Here is a 20,013-nt window from a genome sequence, read left to right as displayed (position 1 = left end):
AAACAATTAAATATAGCCTCCTTCTCCTAAAAATGACTTTAAAATATTACATAGTTTTATTTTATATTTAAATCTGCTCTTTACGTTTTTACTGGTTTATTGTTTTTGCTCAATAACCCATTCATTGATGTATGCCAGAGCTAAAATCGATGATCTATTGACATTTATCTCTTTCCTGTTCTGTCAGAAGCCCTTTTCTGTTAGCAAAGTGTTTTATAGTTGGAATTTCTTATCAGTGAGGGTCACACTGTAGAGTAGATATTAGGAAGATCCCACACTTGAGCAAGCCACCATGCTCAAAGTAACATCCTGTTTATGTATAGGACAAACATCTGTTTGAGTGATGAAACCACAAGGCAATTCTTAAGTTCAAACATTTCAAAATCACACTTTATTGTATCAAAAAGATTATCAAAAGGTCAAAACTTTGGTATCGGTCAATAAAACTTCTTCATTACATGAATGTAGAAGATTATTTTGTTTTGACAGATAGACACAATATGCTTTGTTTGATGAAACAGTAAATTTCAGGCAGCGACACTAGTCCGTTTCGAGTTGGTGACCCTTCATCAGGCCTTCACAAAGCAACAAAAAACTGTAAACCATTTTGGGCCCGTTACCACTATCGCGAATCCGCATGTGGATTCGCATAGCCAATACAAGTGGATGGCCCTGTTTCCACTTGTCAGCAATCCTGAGCGTTTTTCTGTGCTGGAGAAATCTGCACGGAAGAGCCATCAGAATTTGCATCCCGCACACCGATATGCGAATCGCCGCTAATGTATTTAATAGGAAAATCGCTTGCGGTTTTGGCATGCATATTTTACCGCGATCTTGCATAGAAAGTAATGTTAAATCACACAGGCAGTGACATGGTTAATATCGCATCAATACTAACCTATGCGAAATTGCGGTAAAATACGCATGCGGAATTGCACCCACATGCGATTTTGTCAGCGGGGGATCCACGGCGATTCCACACCGCACAAGTGGAAGTGGGCCCTTAGAGTTGTACTTAGCTGAGATGACACAATAGTACACATCTGTTATGTCCCATGACCTGGGCAGTGTACCCCAACCCTGTCCTCAGGGCCCACCAACAGTACGTTTTGTGGAAATCCACAGAGGTAGCTAATCAACTCTGCTGAGACAATAATTACCTCCCCTGTGCATGTTTGTGGTTTCCTGCAAAACATGTACTGTTAGTGGGCCTTGAAAATAGGGTTGGGGATCTGTGCCGTGGGGACCATTGTGTCCAAATTTAGGAAACTCCTATTCATCTTAATAAATTAGAAGAATATAACTGAACAGTTAATTTCTTTCATTAATTTAATTCAAAAAGTGCATTTCACGAACTTAGATTCAATTCCCATATTTCAAGTGAAATGTTTCGAGTGTTAATTTATTTTCACTTTGCTGATTATGTCATGCAGGCAATGAAAATCTCAAATACACTAACAGAAAATTGTAACAGGAAATAACAGACTGTACAGGAACATGGCCGCAGGAAGCCAAGCTACGCAAAGGCGTTCTTTCTTTGAATGGTTCAGTTCCAAAGGTAGTACAGGTGAGATTCGAAAAATTTGAAGATTGTGCAAAAGTCCATTTATTTCAGTAATTCAACATAAACTGTGAAACCAAAATATGAAATAGGAACCCTTTGCAGTTGTTTTGGGTCAATAAGCCGATTAGAAAGTGACACTTTGAGCTTAGTATATTGAATCTTATTACAACGTTCTAATGGTCTTAGATTCTGATTTTGGGGTTATCATAATCGAAAAAATCTGTAAGCCATGATGATCAAAATAACAAAAATAAGGTATTGAAATATGTCGTTTTGCATGGATTGAGTCTATTTTTAATATTTTAGTTTCACCTTTTAAGTTGAATTACTGTAAAAATTGACTTGCACGATATTTTAATTTTTCGAGTTTCACCTGTACTTAGAGTTTACACTAATCACCCTTACTGGTTTCCAGGTTTGGGTGTAGTTGAGCTTTGGTTTTTATTGCTATCAGAACATTGATGCCACACTTGCTCTTTTCTCTGCAATGACAGCAGCATCTGTGCCATTATGGTCTATGGTGTCTTCTAGGAACGAGAGGAGCTGTTTCTGCGCGCTCTGTGCCTGTGCCATACTGTGGAAGTAAAGGAAGAATCACAGACAGATGGACCGTTGTGCATCTCTGACCACAAATGTTCCTACATTTCCTCCTCTCCTGATGAAATTGCACTGGTGACTGGGGCCAAAAAGTGAGCCAATACTTAAATGTTGTATATGTGTTATCCTTATTTCAGAATTAGGGGTGTAACTATAAATTGTAAGCTCCCACCGAAAAATATGTATGGGACCCCACCATTGTGCACACCCTTTCCTTGCCTAGCCCTAGTGACCCTCACACCCAGAGGGCTCATCTTACAAGGGTCATAAAATAAGTGTGGACATCATAATCTTCACACAAATAACAAGTGTAGCCACAAAAACACCTGATCTGACCCCTTTTTCAGAGGGAGAGAAGTAGTAGTTGGGGCTCCCTCACAGCTCTGGATCTCCTGCAGTCACGGGCTGCTCCCCTTTAGTTATGTCTCTGCATGCAGTATAAGCCATGGCCTCTGGAATAGAACCCAGTGATAACACTTGTCTTGGTTAGAGCTGATTTATCTGCATTCAGACGCTGTAACCTCTTTGGATCTTTTTCTAACACTACATATCAGTTTTATGGCATGTTTTATTCTTAGCAATTTTAAGGTGAGACGGGAGTATTTCACAGCACATCATCACCTCAGCAAATTGTTCTTCTCACACACTTCATTTCACTGTCTTCATTCTATGTCAGCAGCATCTGGTTGTTTGCTTCAGCATTCAGTTGTCCCCACACATCCCTCCCTCCTTCAGTCACTGCGGTTCACACAAGGCGACACAACTGACGTATGCCTTCTGCAGCCTGCACTGGAGACTTCTTAATGTTACACTGCCATCTACTGATGACTGGCCAACACAGCACAACCACACTATGACGGCATGTTTTCAGAACTGGCTATTTTGCAACGTATCATAAAAAAACTCAAAACTGAACTATAACCGAAAACTGGGAAGGGTCCATGAAATTCTGTTGCCGTCACATACATAGTACAATTGATATGGACAGCACAGTGGCATAGAGGTCTGTGTGGGTTTCCTCTGGGCACTCTGGTTTCCTCCCACATCCCAAAAGCATACAGATACATCCACTACACATATGATACATTCATAAACATATGACTATGGTAAGGCTATGCTCTGTACTGCGCTGTGGAATATGTCAGCGCTATATAAATACTAAATAATAATGTTGACATATTCCTTGTGCCCTAAAGATCATCAAACCGTGCTCTGTATGGATTTATGGAGTAACACAAAAAGCAGTTGGGACTTAACACAGGAACTGAATAAGACTCATTACTTTTTACAATATTAATTTATCAAATATTTAGTCAGTGTTTGCCCTTTTTCCAATCTTTTTTTCCCTCAAATTACATTAGGACATCTTTACTGCTGGCAGGAATGTTTTGGGGTATTTCAAAGCCAGGGAAAGCAATGCCTTGTCTCCCAGAATGCTCTGGGGGAGAATTATGCATAGCTAAGCAACACTAAGCAATATGTATATGTAGGAAGTGTTTCTGATGCTGAAGCCAGGAAAATAACTGTAAAAGTGGAAATCCTGAATCCTTTACTGCATTATCTATATGTCACTACAGTGCCTCTTTAAATCTTGCTGTGACTACAAGGTTAGCAGTCAGTACACATGCACGGTTAGTGTCACATAACAGGATTAAGCACCAACCTGAGGGGGGCGGGGGGGGGGGGGGTGATTTTTCTGAGAAATGGGACAATTTGATACATATTTGGGCCATGAACTGGATGGTTATAGCTTGGGGATTGAAAAAAAAATAGTATTTGTTTTTGCTCCTAGAACTTGCTTTAAATGACTGGCTCTTTCCAAACTTTTGGCAGATAATGTATGACTGATATACTATGTACTATAATAATACATGTATAATACTGATATACTATGATACATAGCGCTGTGTGTATATTTAATACAATGCAACTTTGGTTTGCGAGCATAATTAGTTCTGGAAGCATGTTTGTAATACAAAGCACTCTTATATTAAGAGATATAAAATATATTATATATAATTATATAAAATATATATTTTATAAATATTTAAAGAGAAATTCCCCATAAGGATTCATCCAAACCCATATGATTTATTCCACAATCCAAAAACATTTATAGAAAAATATTTAATACAAAGTACTGTACTATATAAGGTAAAAAAAAAAAAAAAAAAAAAAGATTTCATTGTAACAGAAACACTGCTATCTCATAGCTCATCCATACCTTTATGTGTGGCTTTAACAAGGAACTTGTCCAATTACTTTTGCCTACTTTTGAGAATTTCACGGAAAAATGTGACATTGTGCAGTCCCTATGCTCAGATTAAGTGCAATTAAGTACAATCCTGCAGTGTTAAAAAAAACAAAAGTTTGCTTTCCTAAAACAGAAAGAATTTGCGATAATTCAGGTTGGAGTGAGCTCGAGATGTCTCCCAGGCACCACTGCTGAATATATGCAAATTAACCATTGTACCCTTAGAAGCTAAACACACCTCCAGAACCGCTGGAATGCAATGATGTGTCAGCTTGTTAATATGTACAGAGCAGTGTTAAAGGGAGAGGAGTCACCAGCTCAGTTGTGATGATGCAACGTTTGAATAAGTTCTTTGCTTGTATATAAAGACTTTCCTTGCTTATCAAGTTGTGCTTGTCTTGCAAAGCTTTCTTAAACCAAATTACTTGCAATCCAGGTTTCACAGTAACTTGTTGGACTGCACTTTGTCTCCTGCCCTTTGACCTGTCTGGCAAGGGTGACCCTTCTGTGAACATAAGATCCCACCAGCATAGTACTCTCGGTCATCATAGCAGAAATAGAAACAATCCATAGCATTCATCATGCATCAAATGTACACATAACTATTGGCATAGTGATATAAATAAGTCATAAATACATAAAAAATGCAATCAAGCACTTTATGCGAGGAATTTCCCAAAAGAGATAGTTCATATACAAAAATCAGTGTGACAAACATATAGTATACAGGAATGTACATTTAGAATCACAGAGACCAAATTTCAGCGCAGGGTGAAGCCAAAAGACTGCTCACCCTGTACCTGCTGAAAGTCTGGGATGGTGTCAATGCTATTTACTCCTTGAGTTGTATTAACTCGGGGGGGGGGGGGGGGATGGAACAAGACTCGTAATTCAGGCACCAGCGGCCGTATTACCTTTCTTATTTATTTTTTCTAATGTGATATCCAGCAATTACCAGTGGCCAAATTAGTCACTGAGCGCTGCTGAAGCTGGTGCTCACCAAGTATGGTAAAAAATGATCTCACGTACCCCTTGACTGACATATTCAATAATAGTACATTGAGTTAACTATGGCATTTAAATGACTAAAATTGAAATGTGGCATACTTAGCCTTGTTGTCTATATAGGATTTGTTTGATTTTTCATTTTGGAAAAGTATAAATTTGCTATATTTATTTAACTTTATCAAGCCTGGGTACCCCCTGGACCCATACGAATTGCACCCTGGGGTGCACGTACCACACGTTGAGAACCCAGGCTCTAGATGATTTATCTTTGCTGTGTGCCTTATTGCCCTTCTGGCTACTATTTTAGAGCAAATGATAGTGATGCTGCTGGTGACACATTTAGTACTTAGCAGCACTGCCTGGAAAGTTATTTCAATAATTGTTTTGCTGTTGCTCAGTGGTTGGGTTTCAACAAAGCTGCCACAAGTCTGGGGTGGGACAGGGGCATAACTACTGTATATTCCTGCGTATAAGACTACTTTTTAACCCTTGCAAACCTTCTGAAAAGTTGGGGGTCGTCTTATACGCCGGGTGTCACGCCCTATCCTGTTACCGCCTCTCAGATCTCGCTGCTGAGGGAGCGCAATCTATTCTTCCATACCGCTCTGATAAACAGGTAGTCAAGGAGAGCTGACCAGTCTACTTAAGGAGAGTTGACCAATGCAACAAGTCAATGGACTGTATGCTGTTATATACTGGGTACCACATACAGTACAGCACCAGTATCTGTTCATACATAGCACCAGTATATGATTTTTTTTATTTTTATTTTAATTTGGTGTGCGTTGAAAGAGGGGTAGTCTTATACAGCGAGTATATCCCAAACTCTATATTTTAACTGGAAAAGTTGGGGGGTCGTCTTATACGCCCAGTCGTCTTATACGCCCGAATATACGGTACACATCATGGGGGCTAATAGCAACTCTTTGGTGCCTCCCTCTACACATACACACACACACACACACGCACACACACACACACACACCTACACACCTACCTTCTCCACACATTCACACTGTCTTCATGTCTTCAATGAGCCAGGAGTCCAATAACAAGTGCAGCCACCATGAAACCCTCCACCAGTAACAGGTGTGGCTACAACACTTGCTCTGGTTGCCCCTGCATTGGGAGGAGGAAGGTTAACAAATTGAACCCCCTTCCCCCCCACACACCCAGGCTCCCCTGCAGCCACAATGTCTGCTCCTCCTATAGTTAGGACTTTAGATAGGACAACCAGGGCTGTGGAGTCGGGACAAAAACATCCGACTCCTCAGTTTATGCAGACTCTGACTCCAAGTACCCAAAATTGCTCCGACGCCTCGACTCCGACTCCTTAGTTTAATACTTACCAGGGCTGTGGAGTTCGTACAAAAATCAACTCCTCAGTTTATGAAACCACCGACTCCAACTCCAGGTACCCCAAAATTGGTCCGATTCCTCGACTCCAACTCCACTGCCCTGAGGACAACTAAGCATTAGTGTTTTTCCCTCTATAAGTCTTGCATGTCAAAACTGTGCCAGCCAGAGCTACAGGCTGCTGTAGTCAAAGGGAAAGTAAAGTGTAAGCTCTCAGTTCATTTCATAAGGTGTGATGAAGGCCATTAAACAGCTTTTTCTTTATTTTACAGACATGGGTTTACCTACATGGGGATTGAGAATGATTTCATGAAAATAAGAAACAAGAATAATGAAATGGAGTTGTAAGTATGCATGGTGCTTATATGGTGTAAAACAAATGGCCTTTCCGGTGCAGCTTGAGTTTGCTCTAGGCTCTTTGTGTATATCGTATCTATTGGGGGCTGTAATATAAAGAAGATTGACAATGCCACAGACTGCAGGAGGGATGTCAGAGTACAGAGGAAGGAAAGATGGATCATTCTGTACACAGTGCGTGATAAAGATCTGCCACTGTGAAGATCCATCTATCGTGCTTCTCCCGCTGCTTGTATCCCTGGGATGAAGCTGCCTCATTGACGTTGATGGGAAATCTTCTGACACAGTGATCGACACAGCAGCAGGAGCGCCGGGGAGGAAGTCATCAGAAGATCTTCACAGCAGAACTGAAAAACGAAGTTCTGTAAAAGCCAACTTTCTCTAATACTCTCCAACTGAATTTAACCGTAGTGTTAGCCAAGAGACTATTCTAATGCAGTGTCTCATTTTAGGTCTGTTATAAAGCAAATCTGGCGCTATAGTTAAAGAGACTATAAAGTGTAACATACACTTGGTGGACTTGGCATGGCATTCTTCTAAAAAGTTGTACTGAGTCCTGCTGTGTTTTCAGTGTAACTCATCCTTGGAGACCCCCAGTGAGGCGATTTCCGTTGGTTAGCATTGTCCCCTTGCAGCCAGAGTTGATGCAGGAATATGCAAATGTATGCAGCTTGTAAATGGACCAATTGAATTTTGATAGGTGCGTGGCCAAGCTGCATATATTTGTATGCAAAATGTACATAATGATGCATCAAATCAAAATTTGCATCTCATTAAACATCCCTACATTGCACTCTCTATCGGAAATACAGAGTGCCACAAAAGTGCCATAGCACTTGGCTGTAAGGGGGCAGAGCTAATCACTGGAAAGCGCCACATAGGGCGTCTCCAAGATTGACTTATACTGAAAACACTGCAGAAGTCAGCAACTTTTTAGAAGACCACCATGCACACCATTCAAACTTGTTGAGAAAAGAACACGGACACCAGAAGCCCAATGGTGCAATATCGTTAGGTCACCAGGATATGGTTGTATATACAGTATAATAGTAGATATACTTACAGGGCTGGGTTGCTCTCTGAGACAACTACTCGTCAGGGCATGTGGGGAAGTACCGTCCCCGTTCGGCCTTGTGTATAGGTTAAATGGTGTTCACCACTCAAAAAATAAAAAGGATTTCTTTGCTCTAGGTTCTTTCCTGGAGCTAATCTTCCTCCAACCCCCCCCCCCCCCCCCCCCCATAGTAGGGGTAGTTAGGGTTCACTGAAGGTAGCTGGAGGCACCCAATATGAAAAAATTGGATATATGCAAAAAAGAAAAAAATAAAGACAATGAAGAGGTGGAGCAGGCTGTACACTCAAAAGTCTCCAACCTTTCAACTGCTTTTGTCAAAAAGAATGTTAAGGTTTGAGTAAAAAACATGGCACAAGCTGATTTCTCAGGTCAGTATCGGGTGCCATTAGGAACCCTAAAAAAGCAAAAAACAGCACCTGTGTGCAGGAACAACACAATGTGAATGGCTATTGCTGCAGTTTTTATTCTTGTGAAATGAAACAGTTGTATTTTTTCCTCATCATCTAATGCCGTCTAATGTTTATTGTGGTGGTGGTGACCACTTGCAAGTGGGTTTCTGGTACATTGGGTGGTGCCGGTATTGAGGTACAAGGCTGAAAAGTAACAGCTAATTTGACAATACTTAAGCGTTGAATATTTATTGGAGGATGATTTTGAACTGGCCCCTTTATTTGTATATGTGACTGATAGGCCCTGCTTACACCGACTCACACTGCATTGAGAAGTCCTTGCAAATGTGCTGCCAGCAGAGACTTCCATACTGCCTGCATCTCTGCACATCACACCACCACTGGGAATCCTTGTAGCATATTCCATATCTGTGAATCTTGTAAAACAGTCAGGAAATTGTCATAGTTTACAAGGAAGAAAAAGGCAACTTCCACATTCCTCTCACTACGGAGTTCCTTCAAATCACTCATGTTGAATCTCCAGCGCATTTACCCAGCCCTGGAGATTCATAAAATGGTGGAAAGGGACCGAATCCAACCCAGCTAATGAATTTTGTGAAGTTTGGGGTATTTACTGGTATTTGTAGACAAAATGATTGTAGCCTCGGTCCATTACAATCTGTAGACAGTCACCATACATCAGTGGGTACTTTTAGGAGTAGTTTTTTTCTTTTTCGTTTTGGTTCCAATCACTTTAAATATGTGTATGTTATGTCTCCCTTCAGCTATGAGCGACTCCATGTGCTGCAGTTTGATCCTGTGAGACGGCGGATGAGTGTGATTGTGAAGGCACACACAGGTACAGGACAATCGCCAACACATATTAGTTGTTACCATACATTATTGCACTTTTGCACTAGGCACTCTTGCACAAGCACTTTAATGTACCCCTGACAAAGCCCCCATTTTAAGGGGTAAAACGTAGGGTTTTTTGTTGGGTGGTGTAATTTATTTAGCTGTGTGAATTGAGGTCAACCCTGTTCAATGCTACTAGGGGTGGTATCAGTATATATGCCTCAATTCACTGTTTAGTCACATTCACAATTAATGTTTTTGTAATGACCAATGTTTTTAATATATTTATTGAAAATTGAGTTTTAGGCCTTAGCCTCCTCCAATTTAAGGTTATTATTGTCTATTTAAAATATATTTCCACAGAAAATACTTGTTTCTACGCAAATGTTTGTCAGAGTGTTAGCACTGTATAGCTTCATCCCAAAGGCGGCTGGGCTAGATCCTTTCACTTGTGTCTTGTAGAGATGTTGGATTAGATGCAACTTCTACTTCTTTTCAGTGAAAAATAAGCCCAGCTCTTTCAGCCAAAAACCTTTCCCAAATAAGACAATCTCAGTACACCTGGCCAATTGCAGTGGTTCTAGTCTCTAGTCAGTCACTTACTGTCTATCACATGCATTCACATAGGTTTGTAAATTTATGAAACCTGAGTTTTTAAGTCCTACAAAATTGCCATTTTTAATATAGAAACAAACATGACTGGTCCTCTTGCAGGCTGTCAAGACATGAGAGGAGATGTTTGCACATAGTGGATGACTGGATGACACTCCTACTCTGCTTATTAGTGATGGCAGCCATTTTCTTTCTGGAACATGGTTTCCCCCTTCCCTGTTTGTGTTATTTCTGTTTATAGACTGTTCTCTGGTTTAAATACTGTGTTGAGGCATATTCTTGGTGGCTTTAACATTTGCTATTTTGTGACATTCCTTCTATTTCAGGAAAAATGTTCCTTTTCTGCAAAGGAGCCGACTCTTCAGTGTTTACGCGAGTGGCACGTGATGAGATTGAGCGGATTAAGGTGCACGTGGAGCAGAATGCTCTGGTAGGTCCAGCGTCTCTTCTGTGCATGCCTGGGCTGCAGTGTTTGGTTACCATGGAGGTAGAAGGTCACATATCCCACTGCATTCCTGTGACATGATTTTACATCTACACCAGGGGTTTACTAAACACTTGCACTAACATCAGCCTTGTTTTTATATAATGTGTTGATGTGTGATGTGTAGACAGTTTCCAAAGTTTTTTTTTTTTTTTTTTTTTTACTTTTCTCCTCTCTTAGTATAGTATGCCAGCAAGCTTTCAGTTATTCATTTTTACCCAAAGCTTGCTTTGTTATGAAAGCTGTAAGAACAATTTTTCTAGCACCTTGTTTTCAATTAAACTGTTTTTAAATCAATAATGATAATAAAGGTACGTACAACAGGACTTTTTCTTCTTGAATCCATGACTGAGTAGATGAAGCCAGAGCTGTGGAGTCGGAGCAATTTTTGGGTATCTGGAGTCGGTGGTTTCATAAACTGAGGATTTGGAGTCGGATAATTCCTAGTTTTTGCCTGACTCTCCTCTTCAGCTTCTATAGCCATTTTAATTAGGAAGAAGAAAAATCCACAACAGTACTTTTTTATCAGTCTATACCTAGTACTCATGGTTATGGATGACTTTGAACATAAGAAAAACATTAAAACCCTTCTTCAATGTTGATATATAATCTTCCATAACTTTTTCCTTTGGTGACCTATTCTACATCTTAACTACTATTACTTTAAAGAACCCCTACCCATAAAGTTGTTAAAATTTCCAATCCTCCATGGGTAGTTGATGTCTTCGTGTCCTTTATACAGAGTTAGAGGTAAAAATCTAATTTGCTAATCTTTTATATTGCATTTGGATGTATTTACAAACCCAAGCCCGGATTTACATTACAGGAGCCTATAGGCACAGATGTCCTGGCACCCTAGACTTTGCCCTCCACGAACCTACAAACCCCCACCAAACCGCCCCGCAAGTGTGCTGGCTGACCCAGCTGTCTCTTCTCCCTTACTTCCCTTGCCCGTCATAGGTAGCTACAGGTGCCCATTAATACTGAGGATAACTCTGGCTGCCTAATACTAAGTAGCTAGGGGCACCCCCAACTGAAGAGAGATCTCATCAGTGGAATCCCAAGACCCGGATGAGAAATCTCATTTACACTCTGTTTGGGACTCTTCATAGGTAAGGCAGGAGGGAGGCGCTCTGGGAGGGAAGTGAGCAGTCTTTCTATCATCAGGCGCCTGTAGGCACTTGCCTACAGTGCCTTATGGTAAATCCGGCCCTGCACTAACCTGTTAATTAGACCACCTCTAAATCATCTGTGTTCCAAAAGCAATAATTCCAGTTTGTGAGTAGAACCTTCCATCCCTTGAATAATTTAGTAGACTTTTTTTTGAGCTGGTTTTAAAACTGTAGTTACAGGATTGGAAATTTCCTGGCATTTGTTACTGAAGATCAGGAAATCTAGTAGACTAAACAGCCAGGCAGATTATATCCGCACCAAGGTTTAGGAGTGGGTACAAAACTCATCTGACTCACATGCCTCAGTTTATGAAACCTCCGACTTCAGGTACCCAAAATTACACTGACTCATTAACTCTGATTTCTTAGTCTAAAACTTAACCGGAGCTGTGGAGTTGGTGAAAAATTATCCTACTCCAACTCCTCAGTTTACGAAACCTCAGACTCCAAGTACCCAAAAAAACCTACTCACAGCCCTGATCCACACTAATGGTTGCACATTAGATACTGCTCTCTGATGACTGGCATTCTACCAGTGCTGGGTAATGGAAAAACCTATTGAAGAGGGTGCCAGAAATGTCCTCGGTAGACTGTAGTTTGAGCTGGCATAATTCTGGGGAGCTCCTTTCCATTTTGGGACAAGGATTTTGCAGTGGCTGAAATATAAAAACATTCTACCGGCTAAGTGCTTACCAACATTTTTGTCTTTAACCACTTGCTGACCGCCCACTACCAATAGGCGGTGGCAAAAATGGCACCACCAGGACCGCGTAACGCGATCGGCGGCACCTGGGGGACTAATTAGCTGGGGATTGCGCGCAGCAATGCACGCGCATCCACCGGCATTAGGCTCCGCCCAACCGCGACATCAACCCGCCAGCCATTTAGCAGCGCCGGCAGGTTGTTAACCCTGCGATCGCCGCATACAAAGTGCATAATACACTTTGTAATGTATACAATGTGTATTATACAGGCTGCCTCCTCCCCTGGTGGTCCCAGTGATCGAGGGACCACCAGAGGAGAAGGCAGCTGTGTAAGTACACACACACACACACACACACACACACACACACACACACACACACACACACACACACACACACACACACACTGATCCTGCCCCCTGATTGCCCACAGAACTCCTCAGACCCCCCCTGATCATCCCCTCAGACCACTGTTTGCACCCAATCACCCCCCTAATCACCCATCAATCACCCCTTGTCACTATCTGTCAACGCTATATTTTAGATTACGTCCTAGACTGCCCCCTGAAGGCTCCTGATCACCCCCCCCCCCCCACACCCTCAGATCCTCCCCAGACCCCCCCCCCAGCCTTCCCCCTGTGTACTGTATACATCTATTCTCCCCTGTAATCACCCACTGATCGCCTGTCAATCACCCCCTGTCACCACCTGTCACTGCCACCCTTCAGATCAGACCCTAACCTGCCCCTTGCGGGCACCTGATCACCTACCCACACCCTCAGATCGCCCGCAGACCTCCCCTGATCACCTCCCCAGTGCATTATTTACATCTGTTCTCCTCTCTAATCACCCACTGATCACCCATCAATCACCCTCTGTCACCATCTGTCACTGCTACCCATCAGATCAGACTCTAATCTGCCTTTTACGGGCACCCAATTACCCGCCCACACCCTCAGATCGCCCTCAGACACCCCCCCCCCCCCCCCCGATCACCTCCTCAGTGCATTGCTTGCATCTATTCCCCCCTCTAATCACACCCTGAGACACTCATCAATTACCTCCTGTCACCACCTGTCACCTCCTAGCACACCTACCCATCAGATCAGGCCCTAATCCGCCCCGTGTGGGCTCCTGATCACTCGGCCATACCCTCAGATCCCCTCCCCAGTGCATTGATTGCATCCATTCTCCCCTCTAATCACCCCCTGAGACACCCATCAATCACCACCTGTCACCCCCTAGCACTCCTATCCATCACATCAGGCCCTAATCTGCCCCCTGCGGGCTTCTGATCTCCCAGCCAAACCCCTCACCCGCCCACCGCAGTGACAGAATTTTTTTTCCTGATCACTGCTGGTCTCTACGACTTAATTGTGGCTGAGACCAACCGTTATGCCACACAGTACGCAACCGCCAATTCAAGAAGCTACCATGCCCAGCCTTTTTGGTGGAAACCACTTCAAGTTTCCGAACTTAAAATTTTTTGGAACCTTCTCCTTAACATGGGTCTAGTCAAAAAGAATGTATTACGATCTTATTGGTCTACGCACCCAATACATCACATGCCCATGTTCTCTGCTGCCATGTCCAGGTCACGATTTGAGAACATCTTGCGCTTCCTGCACTCCAGTGCCAATACAACCTGTCTTCTAAGAGGCCACCCTGCTTATGACCGGTTTCACAAAATTCGGCCCCTCATAGACCACCTGTCATCAAAATTTGCAGATGCTTATACCCCTAAACAGTCATTTTGAAGCATTTGGTTTCCAGACTACTCCTTACGGTTTTGGGCCCCTAAAATGCCAGGGCAGTATAGGAACCCCACAAGGGACCCCATTTTAGAAAGAAGACACCCCAAGGTATTCCGTTAGGTGTATTATGATGAGTTCATAGAAGATTTTATTTTTTGTCTCGGGAAAATGAAACTTTGTAAAAAAAAAAACAATAAAAATCAATTTCCGCTAACTTGTGCCAAAAAATAAAATCTTCTATGAACTCACCATACTCCTAACGGAATACTTTGAGGTGTTGTCTTTCTAAAATGGGGTCACTTGTGGGGTTCCAAAAAATGTCTCATTTACAGAGATATTTCTCCCACCCAGCATGGGTATGTGTAAAAATACACCCCAAAACACATTACACTATTTCTCCTGAGTATGGTGATACCACGTGTGACACTTTTTTGCAGCCTAGGTGCGCTAAGGGGCCCAAAGTCCTATGAGCACCTTTGGGTCTCGTTTCTACTAGTGCGGCGCCAAATCGCCGCATAATCACCGCTGACAAAATCGCATGCGGGTGCGATTCCGCATGCGATTTTTGCCGCGATTTCACATAGGTTAGGGCATATGCGATTTTTAACCATTTCACTGCCTGTGTGAATTGACATTAGTTTGTATGCAAAATCGCATGCAAAATCGTGGGAAAAACCGCATGCCAAAACCGCATGCGATTTCCCTATTAAATACATTCCACACACAGGCGAATTCTGCGGGGTCTACCGTGCAGAAAAATCCTGCACAGAAAAACGCTCACGAAACCTGACAAGTGGAAACAGTCCCATCCACTTGTATTGCCTATGCGAATACGCATGCAGACAACGCATGCAGAGTCGCTCTAGTGGAAACGGGCCCTTAGGCTTTACAGGGGTGCTTACAATTTATCACACCTGTCACAAGTTAGCAGAAATGGAAACTTTTTTTTTATTTTTATTTTTGTCATAAAGTGTCATTTTCCGCTAACTTGTGACAAAAAAATAAAATCCTCTATGAACTCACCATGCTTCTTAGTGAATACTTTGGGATGTCTTCTTTCCAAAATGGGGTCATTTGGGGGGTATTTATACTATGCTGGAATTCTAGCACCTCATGAAACATGACAGGTGCTCAGAAAAGTCAGAGATGCTTCAAACTGGGGAAATTCACTTTTTGCACCATAGTTTGTAAACGCTATAATTTTTACCCGAACAAAAACAAATCCAATAAGGGTCTATTTATTGATCAGACATGTAGCACATTAAATTTAGACAAAAGTGTATATAGAAATTTTACTTTATTTGAAAAACGTCAGCACAGAAAGTAAAAAAAAAAAAATCATTTTTTTTTTTACAAAATTCATGTCTTTTTTGATTAATATAATAAAAACTAAAAATCACAGCAGCAATCAAATAGTACCTAAAGAAAGCTGTATTAGTGACAAGAAAAGGAGGTAAAATTCATTTAGATAGTAGGTTGTATGATTGAGCAATAAACCATTAAAGCTGCAGTGGTCTGAATAAGTGGTTAAAATACAAAGACCTATTTCCTTCTTCTTCTAGGATGGGTACCGTACTCTGTGTGTGGCATTTAAAGAATTAAGTCAAGAGGAGTATGACAGAATTAGCAAGCAGCTGACGGATGCAAAAATGGCTTTACAGGACAGAGAGGAGAAACTGGCCAAAGTATTTGATGACATAGAAGTCAATATGCACTTACTTGGAGCTACTGCTGTAGAAGACAGGTAAATGGTTCAAGCATAACCTATATGTTTTACATGTCTTCTTAAAAAGGAACACACTGGCAGAGCGCTCCGGGAGCTTTCTGTGTTGGTTAAGTACTTTTTAACTGTAATTTATAGATTTAATGTCTGCTACACATGATGCAGTTTCTCCATCAGATCAACAAGAAATTTCCCTTAGTTAGATGGTTTCCAATACGTCCAATCTGCTTCCACTCTATAAAGGGATTGATTTTCTGCAGTACAGATCTGAGCAGCTATAATGGTTTCATTTATATATGTTACGGCCAGAACCCGAAGTGTGGCCACTACGCGTTCTGGCCAGCCACTTCGGGTTCTGGCCGGCCATTGTTGCGAAGTGGCCGCAGCGCAGCGGCCAATGTTAGAAATGTAATGGTTACACTAAGCACAATGTATTTTAAGGCCGTCTCGCTGCGGCCAAAAGTATTACAACTTGCTTAATTTAATTAAATATAGCCGGCGGCAATGTAATAGATGAAGCCGCCGGCTTTCGCACTGCCTGTTCATCCCCCCGATTCCCCCCCCAACTCCCCCCCCCGCCTGTCTCCTCTCCCTGCCTCCTATACAATACGGAGAGTCGTTCGTCGCGGCAGGAAATCCTGCCGTTCCTGCAGAGCGGGTGCTGGCAGAAGCAATGTCTGCAGCCTCCCCGCTCTGCTGCCCTGCTGCGACGAATGACTCTTGGAGACACGTGTGTCCCCGGCTGCTCTGTTTTGTATAGAAGGCAGGGAGAGGAGAGGGGGGGGGGGGGGGGGGCAATGCGAAAGCCAGCGGCTTCATCTATTACATTGCCGCCAGCTGTATTTAATTAAATTAAGTAAGTTGTAATACATTTGGCCGCTGCGAAACAGACGTAAAATACATTGTGCTTAGTGTAACCATTACATTTCTAACATTGGCCGCTGCGCTGCGGCCACTTCGAACATTGGCCGGCTAGAACCCGAAGTGGCTGGCCAGAACTGCGGGTTCTGGCCGTAACATATATAATGAACAGTATCCTCGCCTATATGAACATGTTATAGGATGTGCTGTATGATATATATATATATTGTATGACTACTGCACAAAGGAAACAGAGGTGTGTGCTCATACCAAGCCGCATCTGTCTTATAATGGCTGCAGAAATGTCTATTGACAAAATTAAAGGCACAGCATTGCTTGCAAGAATATTCAGGGCTCACTCAAGAGCTCAGTGCTTTTTCTTTTGGGGTGGGGTGGTGGCTGACTCACCCTGGGGTGGTGGCAGTAGCCAGGGGGAGGCCATCTGCCCCCAAAACCCTCCCTAGCCCCGAGTGATGTCGCTCCCAGGTTATGCAGTGTGCATACTCTTGCAACTGGACTCGCAATAAAGTAGGGAAGGGGGGGGCGGGGCAATCATGGACACTGCTCCCCATCACAAACACAAAGCCTTTCCATTTAAGTTGGAGCTCTGTGGCCACTCCCACTTTGTTGGCACAAGCTGCATCCAGTTCGGCGACCGCCTAAATGACTGCAGTTGCCAAGCTGAGGGTGAGCCTCTTCCAGTCTCACCCCACTACCTACTCTATTTCTACATTTATTTAACTTAATTACATTTTTTACACAGGTTTGCTTTAATTCTGTTGTATACAGTCTCTCTTAAAAAAAAACACACAAAGAAAAGAGTTGCAAATAAAAATTCTTTCTATTGTGTCTGCTAAACTTAGGCTGTGGACAGTCGATTGTTGATCCTGTCAAACTTTAGTTATTTCCATAACTTTCAGAAAGAAATGTATTCTATGCGTTTTTTGAAATGTGTGTTATGCAAGAAAGTTACATTGTTTCTTTCTAGTATGTCACTGGATTTGTAAAGCTGGCCACTAACGGTCCAATATCTAGCGAAAAATCGTTTGAGCGATCAGATATTCTGATCGGACGAAAAATCGTTCACTACACCATCAACTAACCAATCATTGCTTCCTATCTATCACAACCACCAAGAAAATCCAAATTTTCGTTCGACGAAAATTCATTCGGGCGACATTTTTTTTCACTCGTTCATAATCGATTGTGTCCACCAATGGAGATTATTTACAACCAATCCGATCAGAATTTCTGATCGCACGAACGATTTTTCGCTAGAAATTGGACTATTTGTGGCCAGCTTAAGGCTTATAAGGGTGTATTGGGTACTTATTTGATTGTCTGTCTTGGCAGTACTGAAGGATTAAAACCTGTCAAACAGGACTTTGTTATAAAACTACCCAGCACACTCCAGGTAAATATTTCCACACTTCAGGTTTGAAAATAAAGCCAGGTGCACATGCTTGGTAAAAGTCGAAGCATACTGCAAAGACCTGCCACTTGTACAGACTGCTGCGAAATAAGTGTGGGTGCAGCATTGGTAGAGTAAGGGACACATGCATGGCGTATGGCAGGCATGTCCAAAGGCCGGCCCAGGGGCCAAAAACTGCACACATATATGGATTATTGCCTGAGGAAATGTTTTGACAAAATGTCACTGACATTCATAGTGTACTTAACAGCAATCAGCAAAAAATTGTGCTAAATTTTGCTAGTTCGGCCCACTAGCACTTTTAAGAACGGCAATATGGCCCTTGGCCTAAAAAGTTTGGACACTGTTGCTACGGGGTTGTTCATTCATGCAGTGAAGTTGCACATGAGACCTTGCACCAACCCTCATTCCTGATCTAATATTTCTACACACCGTCTCACATGAACAATTATCACCCAAGTGGTTCCAATAAGATAGATTGTCTCTAGTCATCATTTTCACGCCATCAAGGTGGTTTTCAGTGACTACCGCTGGAGTATCGTTCGATTGCAATTACTTTTGTCTTGGGTGTGTACAAGATTTAAGCCTGAATCTAATGTTTGCAGCTGCAAGAATAGTTTTAAGTAAGGATCTGCACACACTGCAGCTAGTTTACTCTCAGTATACGCACAAAGTAAAAGCTTTTAGTGTGCATACTGTAAGTGACTTGTCACTCATGAATTTGAAGATGAAAATATTGCACTCTTATTCAGAGATTCATTGTAATCACACTTATGTACAAGTACTATAACACTTAAAGGCTACATTCACAATGGGCCGTTATGGTGTTATGGCTGTATGGTAACGTCGCACTGCGGCATTGCAGTGCGACGTTTACTGTGCAGCGATTTAGTGGTAAACACAAATGCAAGCGCTAACAGTGACAATGAAGCACACTTTTCGAACAGAGTATCCGATACATAGAGGAGACAATACATCCAGAGGATCAACTGACGCATGTCGGGCTTACAATCTGCCATAGATAGCTATGGCTAAGGGCAGATTGTAAGCTCGATGCGTCAGTTGATCCTGTGGATGTATTGTCTATTTTTGTGTGGAGTTTTTAATAAAAGAATACCAGCGTTTGGCGTACCTTACCTGGTTTGTGGATCCTCTCTGTTTGTATACGTGGATTGGTCTGGCTGACCAGATCCTGCATCGATGAGTGTAAAAGTTTATGGGGGTATCAGAGCGTTTTGAACCATTTTTTTGAAGCACACTTTTCATTGTATACTTCACTGTATGTGACGCAGCGATTGAATGACATGCGGTGCAACTTTCCCGTTCCTTTCCATTGCATTGCTACTTTACAGGGAACACAGCGCCCCACCGGGAACCTAGCCTGACCCTTTGGCTGCTCTTGATAGGATATATATCATCAGAGCTTCACCTGACATTGGCAGCCAGTAATGAGGTACATCTCGTCAAGGCTGTCACGTTGTTCTCAGCTGCCTCAAGCTTGTATAAACGAATGCTCTGCCTCTGCCTCTGCCTCTTTATGGTCAGTCCTCAGAGATCACTCCTTTCAACTGCTGCAAAAAATCCACACTTTGTGAGAGCAGTTATCCTTCAACCCGTTAGCATCTTCAAACTAAATATTTTGTTTGAACATGCTGCACCCATTTAAACCTCAGCTGGGAGAATTCTTTCTGCCTACTGAGGTCATGCAGAGCGGTGCAGGAAGCATTTTTATAATTATTTTCCGCTGGACTTGGACTGGCTTCTCCCTTTTCTTCCACCATTTCCTCCACCAGTGGCACTGCACTCCAGGCATCCT

At 42.4% G+C, this 20,013-nt stretch overlaps 1 protein-coding gene across 8 annotated transcripts in view; it reads left to right on the top strand.

Moving 5' to 3' along the window:
- Window positions 1–20,013, top strand: part of ATP11C (ATPase phospholipid transporting 11C) — a 293,155-nt gene that overhangs the window by 210,002 nt on the left and 63,140 nt on the right. For all 8 annotated transcript variants that reach the window (XM_068251002.1, XM_068251001.1, XM_068251005.1 and 5 more), the window contains exons 14-18: window positions 2,096–2,253; window positions 7,052–7,123; window positions 9,386–9,459; window positions 10,394–10,497; window positions 15,744–15,925. In XM_068251002.1, coding sequence (XP_068107103.1) covers window positions 2,096–2,253; window positions 7,052–7,123; window positions 9,386–9,459; window positions 10,394–10,497; window positions 15,744–15,925 — 590 coding nt within the window. The remainder of the gene's footprint in view (window positions 1–2,095; window positions 2,254–7,051; window positions 7,124–9,385; window positions 9,460–10,393; window positions 10,498–15,743; window positions 15,926–20,013) is intronic.

This window comes from Hyperolius riggenbachi, chromosome 8, assembly GCF_040937935.1.
Source record: "Hyperolius riggenbachi isolate aHypRig1 chromosome 8, aHypRig1.pri, whole genome shotgun sequence".
NCBI classification, from domain to species: Eukaryota; Metazoa; Chordata; class Amphibia; order Anura; family Hyperoliidae; genus Hyperolius; species Hyperolius riggenbachi.
The sequence above is the reverse complement of the archived record's forward strand: the minus strand, read 5'-3'. Positions and strand labels throughout refer to the sequence as shown.